This window comes from Antedon bifida, chromosome 11 (assembly GCF_963402885.1).
Source record: "Antedon bifida chromosome 11, ecAntBifi1.1, whole genome shotgun sequence".
In the NCBI taxonomy this organism is placed as follows: Eukaryota; Metazoa; Echinodermata; class Crinoidea; order Comatulida; family Antedonidae; genus Antedon; species Antedon bifida.
The window spans coordinates 4,375,192-4,392,659 of NC_136236.1; the positions used below are offsets into that span (position 1 = coordinate 4,375,192).

A 17,468-nucleotide genomic window follows, 5' to 3' on the forward strand; every position below is an offset into this window, starting at 1 on the left:
ATGCTGTGTACCAGTAATATGTTTCGTTTTTAAATCAGGAAGTCTAATTTATTTTCCAGTAGGCCTAATAAAATGATAAATTAAATTTTTTAAACACAAAATGTATAGGCCAATAAAACTTAATACAACTCATAATTAAGGCTTCAAAGAAATAAGTGTGACTACACGTAATTCCCGAACTCCTATGCGAATACCCTTTTTTCAAGTTGTTATAACTCGTGGAAAATTATTGTCTTCTCCCCAACAACACCTCTCAAAATCACCAATTTGTGACTTATTGTCATTTAAATATATAATGTGGTTGTTGAATTGGACATTCTTAAAGGGTAATAGGCCGTTACCGCGGTGATACGTAACATAATCATGTTCTAGACCTCTTGAACATTATGTAGACATTCTGTGACGTCAGTGTTGACTGAAGTCTGTACAGACTTTGTGTTTAGAAAAACATAGGGCCTACAACATTTTATGTAACAAACTACAGCTATGGCGTGGAACGTCATTGTATAAAATGCATGTGGGAATTAGGAGTTGGGAGCAAAAAGTAATATATATATAACAGAAACAACAAATCCCGGTGCGCGTGTACATACGACGCGTCGTGACGTTTACTCCCATTTCCCTCACATCATCATGCGTCACGAAAATTTGATTTGGGAACCACGTTAACTGTGTATTCAAGTTTGCTTCCTAAGCTTAAAAGTTGGAAACGGAATCATTCCCACTATTCCCATCGACTAGTGCATACATAATATTCAAAATCCTTTTTATTTCAAACTGGCCAGCCTAGCGTGATTAGTTAATGCTCCGCTACGGTACTAAACGTAGGCCTATCTAGCTATTCCGAATATTTTTTCTTTCATTTTATAAATTGACACAGAAACCAAACAAGTAGAAAAGAAGTCATTGACAAAGAAGAAGATTAACATGACAAAGAGCACTTTAAAAAGCATTGAACCCACATAGTGTATTCTTTTCGAGAAAAGTATTTAATCTTCAGGCAAGCGGAACCAGATTTTAGAACAAAATCCAATTGTTAGGGAGAGTCGAGTACACATAATACGTTAGTAAAGTGAAGACTGACGTTAGGACTAAATCGAAGCTTCTTTTACAATAAGCGATTGAGAGTGAATGTTAATAAGATATATAGGGGTACAAGAATACGGGGAGACATGGGTAAAGGAGGGTTGCAAGTATTAATATTTACGGTTGTCTTATTCGTGTGTGGGTATGGAGCTGTAGTCCGACAGGAAGTTGACGAGGTAAGAGATAGTATAGAAAGCGTAAAAATCTAGTTTTAAGCATGATCAGCTCAACTCTAATATCACAGAATCAGCTCAATACTCAAATTATTTTTCGTTTAAAAGGTTTCGCTGGGATTTAAATATACGCCCCCTTCAATGAAATGAGTGATCATACGTTAGGCCATAGTTAGATATAGCCTCTTGGGCTAACTAATTTTGATTTTGAAGCGTAAAGTCTACTAAAAGTCCAACCACGAATGAGTGATATAGGCATGTGTGGTCATTGGTAAACTGGTCAATGGTACCAGCCCGAAATAAGTAATAGGTGCACCCGTGGTGAACAAAGACATCTTCGTCTTCAATCTGTGGTTACGACGAACCTCCTGAGTTGGACCGCGGTCTATTCTTGCGTTATACAGTAGTTATAGCATGTCATATACATACAATGATCGGAAGTAAATACCAAATACAAATTTACATTCCTTCAACGGTTTCATCTCACGCACTCAGTGACCATGCTGATTTGTTTGTGATTACTTAACTGACAAAAGAATAGCCTTTCATGTTGTGACTTTGTCTTGGAAATCATAACCGAGAGAGTTCCGGGTTTACTATCTAGTGCTCCTTTTAAAGTTGAGTGATTGCTCAGAAAATAAGGACTGGCACCATCAGTTCGATAAGTTTTGCAAACAAATATACAAGTTACCCATGTAAAGCAAAATTTCAAAAGATGTATTTAGGTTGTACTATTGGCCTTCAAGCTAATATATCGGTCACAAGCTAGTTAACATCCCAAATGAACGCGAGCATTCATCCTGTCAGTGTGCCCCCGAGTGTGCGACAGGACAAAACTAAAAATTAAAGAAAGTTATTCAACGAAAAAATGGAAATCATATGAAAGTGTTAATGATTCATAATTTTTCAGGTTAAATTGTTTACATGCCCTTGACTTGTGGATATTAAGTAAACACTCACGCGCGGGGAGCGGTGCGGTATGCTATACAAATCTCTCGTTCAATTCACACCTCTGGTATTCAAGATTATTCGCTTTTTGTACGCTAGGCTGGTTGTATTATTGTGGCTTTTCTAGAGACTCGGTGACAACCAGCCTACTCAATGATTAAAGTGTTAAAAACCTACATACTAAAGTATTTGGTTTCCTTTTCTTACTTTAGTAGTAGTATTCCCTTTTTTTTTTTTTTTCTCTTTCGTGGGGGTCACCCACATTTATTCATTCCTTTACAAATATATATTATATAACATACATACATTTTTTATAAAAATATAAAACAATAAAATTCAATATAGCAGCTAAAAAGGCACTATATTTATACTTGTACATAAAATCGATGGAGTAAAAGTATGCTTTAAAAACGTACATTTTATGTTTATTGCAAGTTATAGTAAAAGTACGAATATTATTTAAATTTACTTTATATTAAAAAATGTATTAAAAAGTAGTTGTTTCTTTTATTATATCTTAAATCAGTACTCACAATTTGTTTCTTTATTTCTTTTGACCTTATATTCCATCCATTACAAATATATACACCCATACACACATTAATATACCTATTTACATTTACGAATCAGTTTAACATAGTTATTATAAACACATTATATGTTACTTTTTATGTTTTGGCCTTGTATAACATTTGTTTCATTCCACTATTTCTAAACCTTAAAGTTCTGTTCTTACTATGTTGGCCATTTATATTGTTTGTTTACATATATGTTTGACCGTGTGTTTCAGTCTATGTTTTACCCTAATACATTTATTTCTATCATGTATTAGTTTTAGTATAGGCCTAGGTGTTTGTTAGTTTTATAATGTATTGCTTTATTATAGGTATGACCTTATGTTTAGCATTATTTCATATATAGAATATTATCATAGCAGATGTGTTCTGCCTAAACTTAATTCAATTGATTTATTACATTCTTACATAACTTTATAGTAACTACTGGTACAGTTTTGATTTTCCAATATATGAATGCTTATATAATATATACACTACAGCTTGTACTAGTTTTATATTTTTCTTATTTTATGAATTCTAATAATTTAATTTTAACATCATTCCATTTTATAACTGCTTTATACTGATTACATGCGTATTCATTTTCTATAAGATTTTTTAATTCAAACTTAAACATATTCAAGATACTTTTTGATTCGTTAACCATCATGTTATCTAATAAACCAAGCCTTATGCGGGATTTGTAGATACAAAACGTAAAGATAGATGTTAGTTCATTTACAAGTTTATCTTTGGAACCAGTAACTATATCAAACCAAAGTATTGGCGTTTCATTAGGAAAGCATTCAACAATAAGATTATTGAATTTCCTCCAAACTGGCTTAATCTCTTTACACTTAAGTAACATATGTTCTTCGTTTTCTATCATTCTATCATATTCCCTTTTTAAACGTTTAGGTTGTTACCAGTTTGTTGTCGGTATCGTAAAATTCAATCTTCCGTTTATAGGCCTTCAGCAATTGCTTTCCAAATCGAAAAGTGTCTGTTATTACCAATATTAAAATGCAAACGTGTTCTTCTGGTTTAACTTTTAATTTACGGAAATATTTAACAAATTGAACGATTTTTAGTCATACATATTAAAATATTATATCAGTATCAGCAGGGAAGAGTGAAAATGTCACTCTTCCCTGGTATCAGTATAATATCTTTATTCATCTCTCATGGGGCAATTAACAAAAGAAGGAGATGGATTACATCAGCTTACCATATAAAAAGTACAAATTACAACATCAAATATAAAAGATAAAACTCTTATTAAATATTATTAAGTGTTTAAGTTAATATAATAATAGTTGAATCTAATTAATAATTAGGCCATCTTAAGTTCTGCCGATTCTACTATAACTTGTTCATATGTATTTTGTAACAAGATTCATATTATTGCATAAACTGTATTATGTTGTGCTTTAGGTCATCAACCACATACAAGCGTTTAGCTTTTTGTTGCTTTTAATGTATTTTATTCTATATTTGTTAAAGATATTTTTGTTTTCTTCTTGGATGAATAAAATTAATGAAACTGAAACTGAAAACATAATATTAAACTGAAACCTTTGGTGATCAAAATTATTTCGCACTATAACCTATACAAGTATGCATCTGATAATTGCTGTCAGCAATTCTTCTCGATTTTTCTCTTTGTCACTGCAACGGCCTACATTTCATAAGCTCAGTTTTAGTTTGCCTGTGAATACACTAAGTCTGTGTATTGTAATAATACGATATTGTTCGTTAACAACCAAAATATTATTATTGAATGCACACAAGTTTTATCTGTAGTGTGAATCCGCGTGTGAATTCTGATTCTGTAAAGATTACTTTTCTTCATTAACCATGCAGTTAAAACTGGTTAAGCTCTGTCTATACTACAAACTAGTACAAATATGGTAGTGATATGTCCAAATATGGTAGCGATATGACATCATCATGTCTATATATGGGCACATCACATAGTTTAAGATACAGATTATTACAATACTTGATTCTTCTGTAGCAGCACGGTAGCATAAAAGTAGATTTCAGGTTAGAGATAAATATGTAGATTAAAATCTTATTTCCAAATCATTGTATTATTACTTATTTTTTTTTTTTCACAATAACGTTCAAAAGTTTTCGTACTGAATTTTTAATAGCTATATACCTACATACCTATTGATTCAATACATCATCAAAAAAATATATATTACTGACGTCACACAACGATTATTAAAATCCCGAGTTATCTATATCTTCAACATGGGCCAAATATTAAATAGCGCGCCTTCTATCTGTATTTGTCGTATTTCGGCCATTTTCTTGGGAAAAGTGTCACTAGTCATCGTAATAATGACAGATTCATTTTCATCTTTTATGAAAACTTTAAATTCCATTTAATTGCAGGGATTAAAATCGTTTCGATCAAGACAAAGACGACAAGCCGATGATGTAAGAAAACCTTTCTTTTTTTAGTTTTAAGTACTTTTTTTGTAATATTTTATTGGAAAGTTCGAATAAAATAAGGTCAAAAGATGATATTAATAAAGAGATAATGACCATAATAATAATATTGATCATTTTCACTACACCATTCCTATTGTAATATTTGTCGTTAGAATGCAGGAAGAATTCGTGAAGTACAACTTCTAGATATTGAATCTAAAGTTGCTATGAGATTTGCCAGCACAAGAATCGTATGCAGAATAACGAATAAAGGCGACAGCTCAGAAAGAATCACCTTTCCTCTTGAATTTCCAGATAGTGCGTATGTTACAGAGTTCACAGTGTAAGAACATAATTTTCCATTTTGTCATTGACTCTACATGAATTAAGTACCGTATCTATCTATTTATCTCCGTCAGAATGGCGAGAGGTTGTGAGGTCAATTGAGTGTTAGCATGATTACTCAAAAGTTATTGCCCGATTTTCATAAGATTTTAAAGACTGGTTTCATAGCTGTATGGGAACACGTGATAACATTTTCATATTCCTAAGCGGAAATTTACGCTCTCTGATTGCTCTTCTAGTTATGATTTTTTCGTGTTTTGTAGGGTTGTTGATGGAGACGATGAGACATACTACGGCGAGGTTAGGGATCGATGCGAGAACTCAGATCAGTACACTTTCAGTGCCTCTGGAGATGTGCCACCTGATGCGTAAGTAGCCAAGCTTGTTGACGTCATCGTGTCCATATATATGAATACATTTTTTTTGTCACATAAAGTTTGATTGTGTTGATATAGAGCTTTAAACAACAAGGTGTGTAAGTATCAAGGAAATATTGGCAACTATAGTATTATTTCCCGACAGAAAAAAAAATGATAAAGGTCGCCTGCAAATAACTAAATTAAAAAATAATTTCAAGAACAAAAAAAGAAAACCAATGTAAAACTTTTAGTAACTAAAATCCTTAGTAAAATAGATTAATTGATAATTAATAGAATCTCACATTTTCAAACAAGAAAAGTCAATTAAACCAGCCAATAAAATCGTTCTTTTGAAAACTAGTGATCCACTTTGGAACAATTTCACAACCGCAGTTTACCTGAGACCAAGAGGACATGTAACATATACAGTAACATACCAAGAAATATTGAAGAGAGTTCGTGGAAGTTACTCTTTGGTAATAAGCGTGAAACCAGGACATGTGAGTATTTTTATATGCAATCTAATTAATCGACTATCATACAATATACATACTGTATTATAAACTGGAACACATCATTACGTCATATATGCAGACTTAATACGTTGATATTTATGGTGATTCCACTGTATTTTTTAAAGGTCGTGTCAGATTTTGGCATTGATATTCAAGTAACCGAAGCGCAGGGCATTTCTTATATAAACGCTGGGTTCTTTAACTACTCGACGTCAGCGGCCGCACGATCATCTGACTTATCTCTATTCTCGTCGGTATTTTACGGTGGAAGAGAAACTCTCAACAGCCAGAATACAGCCATAGACTCCATTTTAGGAGATGACGTCAATCGGGTATTTCTGTCACAGTATATCACTAAGAAGAACAATCAGAATACTAGAGCTAGTTTTAAATACAGTCCTTCTAAATCCGAGCAGCAGGCGTTCAACCAAGATGTGGGGATGTATGGTGTATTTGTCTTGACATACGACGTAGAGCATGAAGCTGCCAGCCCTGGCGATATAATGGTATGTTCTTAGATACTAGGCCTATTCAAACTGGTTGTGGCCCAAATGTTATCGTTTCTAATTATATTTTTCGCATTCGTATTTCCAAGGTGTCGGATGATTTCTTTGTACATTACTTCTCTCCGAGTGGACTGCAAGCTTTGCCAAAGGATGTTGTCTTTGCATTTGACGTCAGTGCTTCGATGTATGGAAGAAAACTTGATCAAACAAAGATGGCATTAAAGACAATTCTTGATGATCTTAGTGTTACCGACCATTTTAACATATTAACCTTCTCCACTACAGTGGAGCTCTGGGAAGAAAATAGACTCCTAGAAGCAAACCAACAAAACATTGACAGGGCCAAGATACATGTGGAAAATCTTGAAAGTGTTGCTAGTAAGTATCATTAATAGTTTGAATAACCAACAAGATGTCATCAATGGTGTTCACATTATGGTAAATAAGTCCAAAACAAACTTAAATCTATAATATATGCATATTTCTTGCAGGTACGAATATAAATGGCGCTTTGGTGGAAGGACTGAAGTTACTGAACAACGCTGCTGGAGGTAGGCGTACGTCGGTCTGCATCCTGTTTTTGCTCACTGATGGCACGGCAACTATTGGCGAAACCAATCCAAGAACTATCCTTCAAAACACAAGAACAGAGAACCAAAACGACTGTTCCATAATCACCCTAGGCTTTGGAAAGCGCGATTCCGACGTGGATTTTCCTTTCTTAACAAGAATCGCTTTAGCAAATAAAGGCATAGCTAGAAGAATCTTCGACGGTGTGGATGTGCCATCGCAGCTGAAAGGAGTCTACGATGAAGTTTCTACTCCTCTTCTTCGTGACGTCTCCATATCATACTTGGAGAATAGTGTGGATCTTGCAACTCTTACTCAAACTCAATTTCAGAACTTTTTCAACGGATCTGAGCTGTCAGTGGCTGGTCTCTTAGCTGACTCACAATTGACAGAAATTCCTGTTCGTGTTAGCGCAACAGGATCCACTGGTGTTGGTGACGTCACAATGGAAGAAAGGTTGAATATAGCTGTAAGTATTTCAATATTTCGACATTCTTTTATACAAACTTCTTCTAAATAATTATTTTGTCGTTATATCGTTGGCATTGTCGTCACACTTTAATACCAAAGGACGATGGGATATGTGACGTCATATACAGACGATGTATACTTATTGGCATTATTCATTTCCCTTTTATAGAATCCTCCAAGCTCTACTCGACACGTACCTCGAGACTTTGTAGAACGGTCTTGGGCAATCCATACGCTAGAGGAAACACTAAGGAATCTAGAGATAACAGAAGATGAGAAAGAACGGGAACTTTATCTTAAAAGTGCGTTTGATCTGTCCCAACGTTACAACCTTCTTACACCTGTTACGTCATTCAATTTCATCAACAATAAAGGCCAATCAAAAGTGCCTGATGGATTTGGATGGGAGTTGGTTGGCTCAAGATATAACACGGCAGAGAAAGATAAACTCGGAGCCGAGTCTGAGTTTTGTGTAAGAGAAGGTAATTAATACAAAACAAAACTCTATATAAAAACGTATTCTTAATTATTAGGACTGTTATTTAAAAGGCTACATTGTGTTTGTTTGATTGTATCCTGTTAATGACATGATTTTTTTTTTGCAGATGAACCGGTTTTAGGTGGTGTCGAGGTAAATATTCAATATTTTCTTATTATAATTTTAAAATTAATTCACAATTCTAACACAAATATGTATTAAGGAATATAAACAAAAATGCTATTTTTCAGACCCAGGAAGGAGTTGACATAGAACTGATCGATATTGAAACACAAATTGCTCTGAGATATGCACGTACAGAAATTACCGCTCGACTTGTTCACGAGAACCAAGGTAATGTTAATCTTCGGTTCAGCTTCCAGATTCCAAGATACGCATTTGTCACCAACGTTATTGCGTAAGTATTATGACATTTATGGCAGCGTTCGTACGCCATATGTGATAGGCATGGAAGACAAACAAACGCCAATAAACTAATCGATAATAGTGTGGACACTTTTTTCCAATTACAGTACGAGCCGAGGTAAAACGTATGACACGACAATTGTGCATGATGACAACTCTAAGAAAATTGTTCTTGATGCTAAAGGCAGAATACCCAGATGGTAAGTGATCATTTGTATCTTTCTATGCAACAGGTTTAATCATAAGTCTATGTATAGAATTACTAGTTAAAAAGAGTTCCAGGGCACGAATCATATGGAGCTACGTCTCTGTTAAAGGCATGGTTGCTGTATACATTCGTATAGTGTCGACCGACCAGATAGAATTCTAGCAAATACTATATACATAACTTACGTCCCGTGTGTAGATAAATTAACCGGTTCGCTATTCTTTAGGATTCCTACAATGGAGACCGTGTCAGTATCAGCTCTGGCACCACCAGATGTGCCAATTACGTTTGAAATTACGTACGAACAACTACTTGAGCGTACTGATGGACTATTTGAATATCGACTTAATCTATATCCAAGACAGGTAGGAATTATTTTACGTTTGTTTTAATTGTAAAATGAACTGGACATGTTTGTTTAGTTCAGCAATAATAGAGGTTAAATTGAAACAGGGAGAACCCTTAGGCATAAATTATTACCAAGCAATGTGTGTGTACACAGAACCTTCATGTATAAGCCGCTGTCCATGAGGACTTGTTCCACCGCTAGAGCTATAGAAGGGCTTCAATAATCCTTGCCGGCTTAAACAAGTTGAAGATTTTGCAACTTGTAGGCCCACTAGAAGGCCTATTTTACGTAGTGGCTGTGTGTGGCAGTGGCTGTATAGCTATATGTTCCAGTTCGCCTGCTGACTCGTTCAACAGCCAATATTTATGCATAAATGCGACACGTACCATTTTCAGATTGTTCGTGATTTCCGAACTGCCATATACGTAACAGAACCTCAAGAAATAGACACAATAGACGCCAAGTTTGATAACCACGTAGAGGATGGAGAAGACATTGAATTGACCAATGAATTGACGCGTAGAGGATCTACAGCCAGACAGTTAGTTTACGACTTCACCGTCGACAAACAAAATAATCACATTGACAACTCAGGTGGAATCAAAGGAGACATAGTAGTGAGGTATGACGTAGAGCATGATACTTCTGGCGGTTACATGGAGGTAGGTCAAAGATCAAATTCCTATTAGTTTACAATTGTTACAATCATTTACACCACCAAACAAATATGATTTTCCTAGTCTTAGTCGTTATTTGCAAGTATGCATTGTTTAACAGCATATTTATATGGAAAACCCTGTATAGGCATAGGTTTTATATTACTGTACTGTACTATGAAGATTTCCATTAAAGTAGTTATACTTATACAGGCTAAAGATGGCTATTTCGTTCACTACTTTTCTCCAAATGGACTGAGAGAAGTAGCCAAACACGTGGTGTTCGTGATTGATACAAGCGCATCGATGGGGTTAGGAGAGAAGCTACGACAGACAAAAGAAGCTGTAAAGTCAGTCATTGATGATCTGGGACGAAACGACAGATTCAATGTCATAAGTTTCGCCGATCAACCAAAAGCATGGCGTCCGAGAGGATTGGCAGAGGCTTACACAAACAACAAAGTTGATGCAAAGAATTTTATTAACAGGTTGACAGATGGAGGAGGTAGGTGTTACTTTTTTTTTAAAGTTATTGTATATATTATGAAATCAACAAACTGAAAGTTTAATTTCTAAACAATATGAAAAGAGGTTAAGGTAAAACACATGAATTTTACTTTCTAGATACAAATCTGTTCTCGGCGTTGACTAAGGCTGATGAAGTTCTTGACCGAGGTGCACGTGATGTATCTGGAAATGATGACGAAATCTACTCAATGATCGTAGTATTCACGGACGGTAAGCCCAGCGTCGGCATCACAGACACTGATCAGCTCGTACAGCAGGTAACAAACGGTATCAACAGTGCGCATTCTTTGTACGCAGTCAGTTTCGGCCCGGATGCCGATTTTGAGTTTCTGGTGAGACTAGCTGCACAGAATAGCGGTAGTGCTACTAAAATTTACGTAGATGATGATGCTGCGAAACGCCTTGAAGACTTATATGGAGAAATATCAGCAGCTTTGCTGATGGATACGAATTTCCAGTATTCAAGCGACAAAATTGACCCAGATTCACTCACAGCAGTCATGACGTATCCGTACTTTGAAGGGTCAGAGATACCGTCTGCAGGGAAGTTGACAGATGACGCGTCTGGTGTTTTAAGAGGAACAGTAACTGGACGATTAGATACGGGACGATTGAGAACATTCCAAGCTGATACATCAATTACAGTAAGCATAACGTTTTATTTAAGTATATAAAGACTATCTGGCAACATTGGTGACAAACACAACCAGAATGTTCGAAATTCCTAAGTAAAATACGCTTAATAATATAAAGAGAAACATTCTTTAAAAATGATTATATCTTAAGAACTGGATTTGTCTAAAGTACTCTAGATACAAAAAAAATACACATGAAAACTAATGTCTAAAAATAACATTATCAACAATATTGTTTCCCAGAATCCTTCACCAGAGATGAATTCGCAGTACGTTCCAAATGATGTTGTTGAAAGGATATGGGCTTATTTACGAGTCAGACACCTCTTGGATCGTTACGCTAGGACAGACGATCCGACGATTGCAGCAGAAATCATAGACGTTGCGCAGAAATACAAGTTCTTTACGCCACTGACACCTCTTGTATTCGTCGATCCGACGTCACAGAAGAAAATAAATGATGGTTCTCTGTCTCATCCACTTGTGACGTTTAGCAGTGATGACTTTGCTTTGTACAATGCTCTTGTGAAAGACTATAAACCTACGGTTGGTAAGTATTATACTGACTGAAAGTAGTCTCAAAGAATATTTAGTAATTATTTTCCATAAACCAGTTGCTTAATAAACACTACTTCCTTTACTTATCTAACCGTTGAAAAACCAGACACGTTCAAATACAACCTTTAAAGATGTATTGTTTGTTGTTTTTTTTTTAAATATGCCATTTTAATGTAACATAATAATTATCCACTTTGACTAAAAACTGGATCGAAAAAAAATGTATTTACCTGAAAAAACTGTAATTTATAGCAAAAAAAAGGTCAAATTGGCTGCCAGCCAATGGGTTTTTGGTTGAATTTAACCATTTATTTTGTCATTTTCTAAGTGAAAACATCATTTTGTTTATTTTTTTTTCTACGGAAGTGATAAACTTTATTAAAACTACAAAATAACATATTCAAAGTTTGATTTAATTAATCTTCATTTTTCATGTTTTGGGGGGACAATACATCTTTAAGTAATGCAGCAGCAGTATATTGCATTTGCAAGGGCTGAGAAAGTTTCTTTTCAAAGAGTATATAAATAATTATTTCGTGTATTTTTTTTCCAGTTACTGACTCACCACCAGCTATCCCATCAGGGATTATATTAGAAGAATCAGTAAGTGACCCCCTTCTTTTATACGCATTTAAACGGTAATTTCTGCCGATATGATATCCTTTTGGGCACAACTTTTTCATACCAGTACATTATAATATAATATATTTTTTTTATTTAGGATGGAATTGACCTTCGTCAGTTTACCATCAAGTGTACAATTGGAGCCCGGTACTCGATCACAGAAGCATTCAAGCTGTTTGATAATTTGAGCGCACGCAAGGGTAGAGTGGTATTCCGGTTTGATATGCCTGGTGATGCCGTCATATCAGCGTTTAGGATGTAAGTAAGGTCTAGGCAGATCTAGGCCTAGAATGTCCAGACGACAATTAAAGAAAACCTAACTATATACAGTATTCTCAAGCTTCAACGTGAAGATTAAAAATGTTGATAACTCTATGTGGCTATAAAAAGCATACATAATAGTAAAGTATACACGATCATTTTGATATATTTTATCTTAACTTTTGTAGGGACATTGACGGTTCAACGTACTCAAGTGACGCGTTTGACATGTCTACTTTCCCGAATACTGACCAAGGACCATTAGATATAAATGGCAACGGAGGTTTTGTAGAACACAGGTAAGTAAAGTTTAAAAAAACAATAATGGAAAATACAAGGCAGTAAATAGATGGTTACGCTATTCCCTAACAATCTAGGCCTTCAGTGTCTTGACTGACTAGTAATGGCTTATACCATACTTAGGTAGGTAACATAGACACTTGATTGAGCAAAAGCTGATATTTTTTATAGGGGAGGATCAAAGACGCTGGTAGTATCTGTACCTATAAATGGAAATGGAAGAGCCCAATTCCAAGTGACGTACGAACGTCTACTAAGAAGATCGAAAGGGAAATATGCAGAAGTGATCAAACTATATCCAGGAGAGGTAAGAGCTGTTTTCGTCATTATCATCATTAAGATACAATCAAATCTCGTGATCAAATCCAAACCTTTTGCTTCTCTCTTTATCAATCCACTTTGTTATCCTCATGTTTTCATACGATAAACGTATTTGTGATCATCAATACCAAGGTATGTGTCCTAACAACTGGTGATCTTTGTGTTTAGTTTGTAGAAGATCTAAACATCGACGTGCGGATCGCTGAGCCTGCTGGTATACGTTTCACCGACGCCAGTATTATGTTCACAAGCAGTCAAAATGTTCCTCAACGCAGGAACCTACCAGGAACTATCACCCAAGAGCGATCTACAGTCACCTCGGTAAAGTTCAGTCCAAGTGAGAAAGAACAATCTGCCTACAGCAACACAGGAATTAAAGGCGAGTTCGTTGTAGAATATGACGTCGTACAAAATAATGACGGTGGTGATATACAGGTTTGTATACAGTAACTTACATACTTGCTTACAGTCGTATAACTGCTACCAACTGCTAATAATTTCATCCTCTTTGGATAAACTATACATTGGTAGGATCCAATAATCTAAAATAAAAGAAACTCGACTGAACGACCAGATTCATATACATTTTCTCTACATAAATCTGCAATTAGACAGCATTGCTTACATCACATAACCCATTTGTTTTCCAGCTTTACAATGACTACTTCATTCATCACTTTTCACCAAACATTCTCCAAGCTCTTCGGAAAAACGTCGTATTCGTTATCGATGTCAGTGATTCGATGAACGGTCTTAAGCTCCAACAAGTGAAAAAAGCCTTCACTACCATTCTCAATGATGTCCGACCAAACGATCGGTTCAATATACTTGCATTCTCCAACACAGTGATGCCATTCCGAACGGACATGGTGGATGCGACACAACAGAATGTACAAGCTGCGCAGAGATTCGTGGAGGATTTGAAGCCACTTGATGGTAAGGTCATAGTTCGTACAAACATGATTTCTCAGTTGTACATAACTAATTATTATTTTTCAATAACAGAACATGTCCTCTCTCTCCCTCTCTCTCTCTCCCCGAGAGCAAATCAACAACTCTCCTATTCGTTCCCTGCCACTTTCTGGCTCTCTCCTTTTAGAAAGAACTACGCAGGTAGGGCAGTCCCACAGACATGAACATGCTGACAAGTCATCCAGGGGTTTTATTCAGACATGCTGCTTGTAAACAAGTTATAGTACTGACATTATCTTGTAGGTACAAATTTAAACAGAGCTGTTCTTGATGGAATTAACCAGCTTCGTAAAGAGAACGAACAAAGAACACAAAATGAAGATGTTCTTGGTCTTCTGATTCTTCTCACTGATGGCACGCCAACGCAAGGTGAGATTGTGCTGGAAACGATTATCAAAAATGTCGAAGACGCTGGAAGAGGACAACCAGAGTATTCGATTTTCTGTCTGGGTTTTGGAAATGATGTCGATATGGACTTCTTGAATCGACTAGCTCTGACGAGTTACGGTATCGCAAGAAGTATCCCGGCTTCTTCTAATGCTGTGGAATTACTTGAAGGATTTTATGATGAGGTCGCGACGCCATTACTGTACGACATTCAGGTGTTCTACCTTGATGGCATTGCTGCTGATTTGAGTACAAGAGTTTTCAAGAATTACTTCAATGGATCTGAGATTGTGGTGGTTGGTCGACTTAATGAATTCCGTCAAAGAGATATTCTTATATCCAGAATTAAGACCATCAGTCGGGACACTGACTTTGAAGCAAGAGCTGACGCCAAGGTGGGTCAATGTGTGTACCATTATCTAGTAGAAATATTTACCAATAGTCTGGACACAAGTTAACTCCACCATGAGCTGAATAGTTTAGACAACAAAACAGAAACAACATTTTTGGAAAATATGAGTAGAGATAAAGAAGAAGAACGTTTCCTATTGAAGTTAATATAAGTAATACTTTTATAATTGATAATCTAATACAATCCTTGTTTTATGTTAACTAGAGACCACCAGATGAGTTCCAGTACAACGCTCGCTACCCGGACGACATGATGTCTCGTGCCTGGGCTTACTACACCTTACTAGAATTATTTGAATCGTATCTCGAAGAACAAGGGGCTGGGACTTTCACAAGAAGAGAAATAACGTCAAGAGCAGAAAGGTACAACTTCCTCACGTCTAACAACTTTACGTTCTATCACGTGAAGCAGGACAGCGACCAGGATAAAGTGATGAGAATCGTGGAGAGAGGGTATGGAGATTTGCAGCCTAGACTAGACCTTTACAAAACATGTGAAAATAGCAGAAGCGGAAGATCTTGGTGTAAGTAGGCCTATATCATGCAATCCTAAACATACAATGTTACCACCTAGGGCTACAAGTTTATTTTCTGTCAACCGCCACATATATTTCTCCGAAATGATAAGTTAATATTGCTACGTTAAGTTAAGTTAAGAAAAGCAAGATTGTAGAAACCACAATAGTTTCTTCACATAAGGTTATTCAATTTTTCCCATAAGTCACTGCATTAAAAAAACTTAAACTTGACAGAAAAAAAACTATGTTGAATAACAGCAATACTAACAGTATTGTATTGTACTTCAAATATTTCATGTAAAGTAAATAATGTTTTGGTTTTTTTTAGGTGACAACGATCCACATTTCGTTGTACACATTCCTAGGAGCAATGTCAGTGTATGTTTTGACATAAACGGTGAACCGGATGACGTGTTTAATTTAATAGCTGATCCTGCTAAAGGTATGCATATATTATTATTTTTATATGAAATAAACTAAACGAAGTTTTACTGAATTCCGGCTAGTTATTAAAAAACATCTTGATTCATGACTTGCGCAATTTCAGATAGAGCAGATAAAAATAAAACTACAAAAAATGATTGATGTTTGCTTTAAAACATTGATTTAGGCCTATCTTAAATATTCGTAAAGCTTGCTTTTGAAATTTCCGAATAAATTAAACAAAGTTTACTTTATTTTTAGGTATTTTTGTTAACGGACTTATAGTCGGTGAGGAAAACGTTAAAACTGACAAGCAAAGAAAGACCTATTTTGGTCAAATAGCATTTGTGAAAGATCCTCCTAATGACCCAACAGCTAAATACTCAGACATCTTAATAAGTCCAAACGAGATAATAATCAACAATGCGATCCAACTAAAATGGCGAAAATCTCGAAAAATAACGATAAATGGTGTTACAGTAGAGGTCAAAGGTGAAAAGGCAAATGTCACATTGGATACTGGAGTCAACTTTGTTGTACGACGTCATGTTCCAAAAGATTCACCATCGGCGTACTTTGGCATTTACATGGAAGACGCTAGAGGTTTTTCAGATGGACTACATGGACTTATGGGTAAGGTCAAAGTTCAATATCGTTATATACATGTTCTGAGCATGTTCATTCCTAAACAGGTTCACGAAAGTATGTAAATCAAATTAATGGTATGTTTTTTCAGGTCAATTTGAGCACGCAACTGTTGATGTCAAAGTTCATCCTCAAACTGTGCCAGACGAAGAACAACGGGGAACTCTAACAATCAGAGGACATCAAATCCATACTAAACTAAGCGGAAGAACGAATAGTTTAAGAAAACAGAAGAAAGAATGTTGGAAAGTTGAAAAGAATGGTTTGAATTTAATTCAGGGACACTATACAGACTACACACGGTCCGATATGTTCAGCACCGCCATGTAATGAAAGAGAAACTAATAAAGGCCCATTTACGACGAGCGGTAACAGTGAGCGGTAAAGCGGGAACCCGCTCAGATAGGCCTACATTAGTCTATACGTGGGACACGCACGCGGTTTTCCTTTTACCGTTACCGCTCGTCTGTGTAAATTCGCCTTGATGTGTTATTGTAGCTCTTGATAAACTCAACACTGTTCTATGATCTAATATGTTTATAAACATTGTCTTAATGCAATTGGTTGCAATTGTACTATACTCCGATAGACAAGTAGGACCAGATAATCGGTCTCCTGAAAGGAATAAAGGAATACCAAACTACAGTACTAGGCCTATTACATACAGGTTATCCCAATAGTTTGCAAATTCTTGAATTAAATAAAACAGGTTTGCTTGTTTAGGTAATTTAATGTAAAAAGTTATATTCATTTGAAAATAATAAATACCAATATTTATTAATTAATGTAGTATTCA

At 35.6% G+C, this 17,468-nt stretch overlaps 1 protein-coding gene across 1 annotated transcript; it reads left to right on the forward strand.

Annotated features, from left to right (window-relative positions):
- Positions 1-1,033: 1,033 nt before the first annotated feature.
- LOC144855788 (uncharacterized) lies at positions 1,034-17,050 on the forward strand. Its single transcript, XM_078713720.1, has 28 exons — positions 1,034-1,262; positions 5,168-5,212; positions 5,380-5,549; positions 5,815-5,919; positions 6,272-6,410; positions 6,551-6,931; positions 7,021-7,309; positions 7,423-7,970; positions 8,142-8,454; positions 8,578-8,603; positions 8,702-8,868; positions 8,984-9,076; positions 9,311-9,449; positions 9,829-10,095; positions 10,303-10,594; positions 10,714-11,261; positions 11,496-11,802; positions 12,364-12,413; positions 12,532-12,692; positions 12,884-12,994; positions 13,167-13,302; positions 13,485-13,751; positions 13,967-14,252; positions 14,532-15,070; positions 15,292-15,610; positions 15,933-16,046; positions 16,289-16,660; positions 16,764-17,050. The coding sequence occupies exons 1-28, from the start codon at positions 1,173-1,175 to the stop codon at positions 17,000-17,002; spliced, it is 6,513 nt and encodes a 2,170-aa protein (XP_078569846.1). The 5' UTR covers positions 1,034-1,172; the 3' UTR covers positions 17,003-17,050.
- Positions 17,051-17,468: the final 418 nt, after the last annotated feature.

Bases quoted from the DNA above. Each gene is read 5' to 3' on its own strand.
- LOC144855788 (XM_078713720.1), top strand. From the start codon at position 1,173: ATGGGTAAAGGAGGGTTGCAAGTATTAATATTTACGGTTGTCTTATTC. The intron at 8,869-8,983 runs GTAAGTATTATG...TTCCAATTACAG, and splicing joins TTTGTCACCAACGTTATTGC to TACGAGCCGAGGTAAAACGT. The intron at 14,253-14,531 runs GTAAGGTCATAG...ATTATCTTGTAG, and splicing joins GGATTTGAAGCCACTTGATG to GTACAAATTTAAACAGAGCT.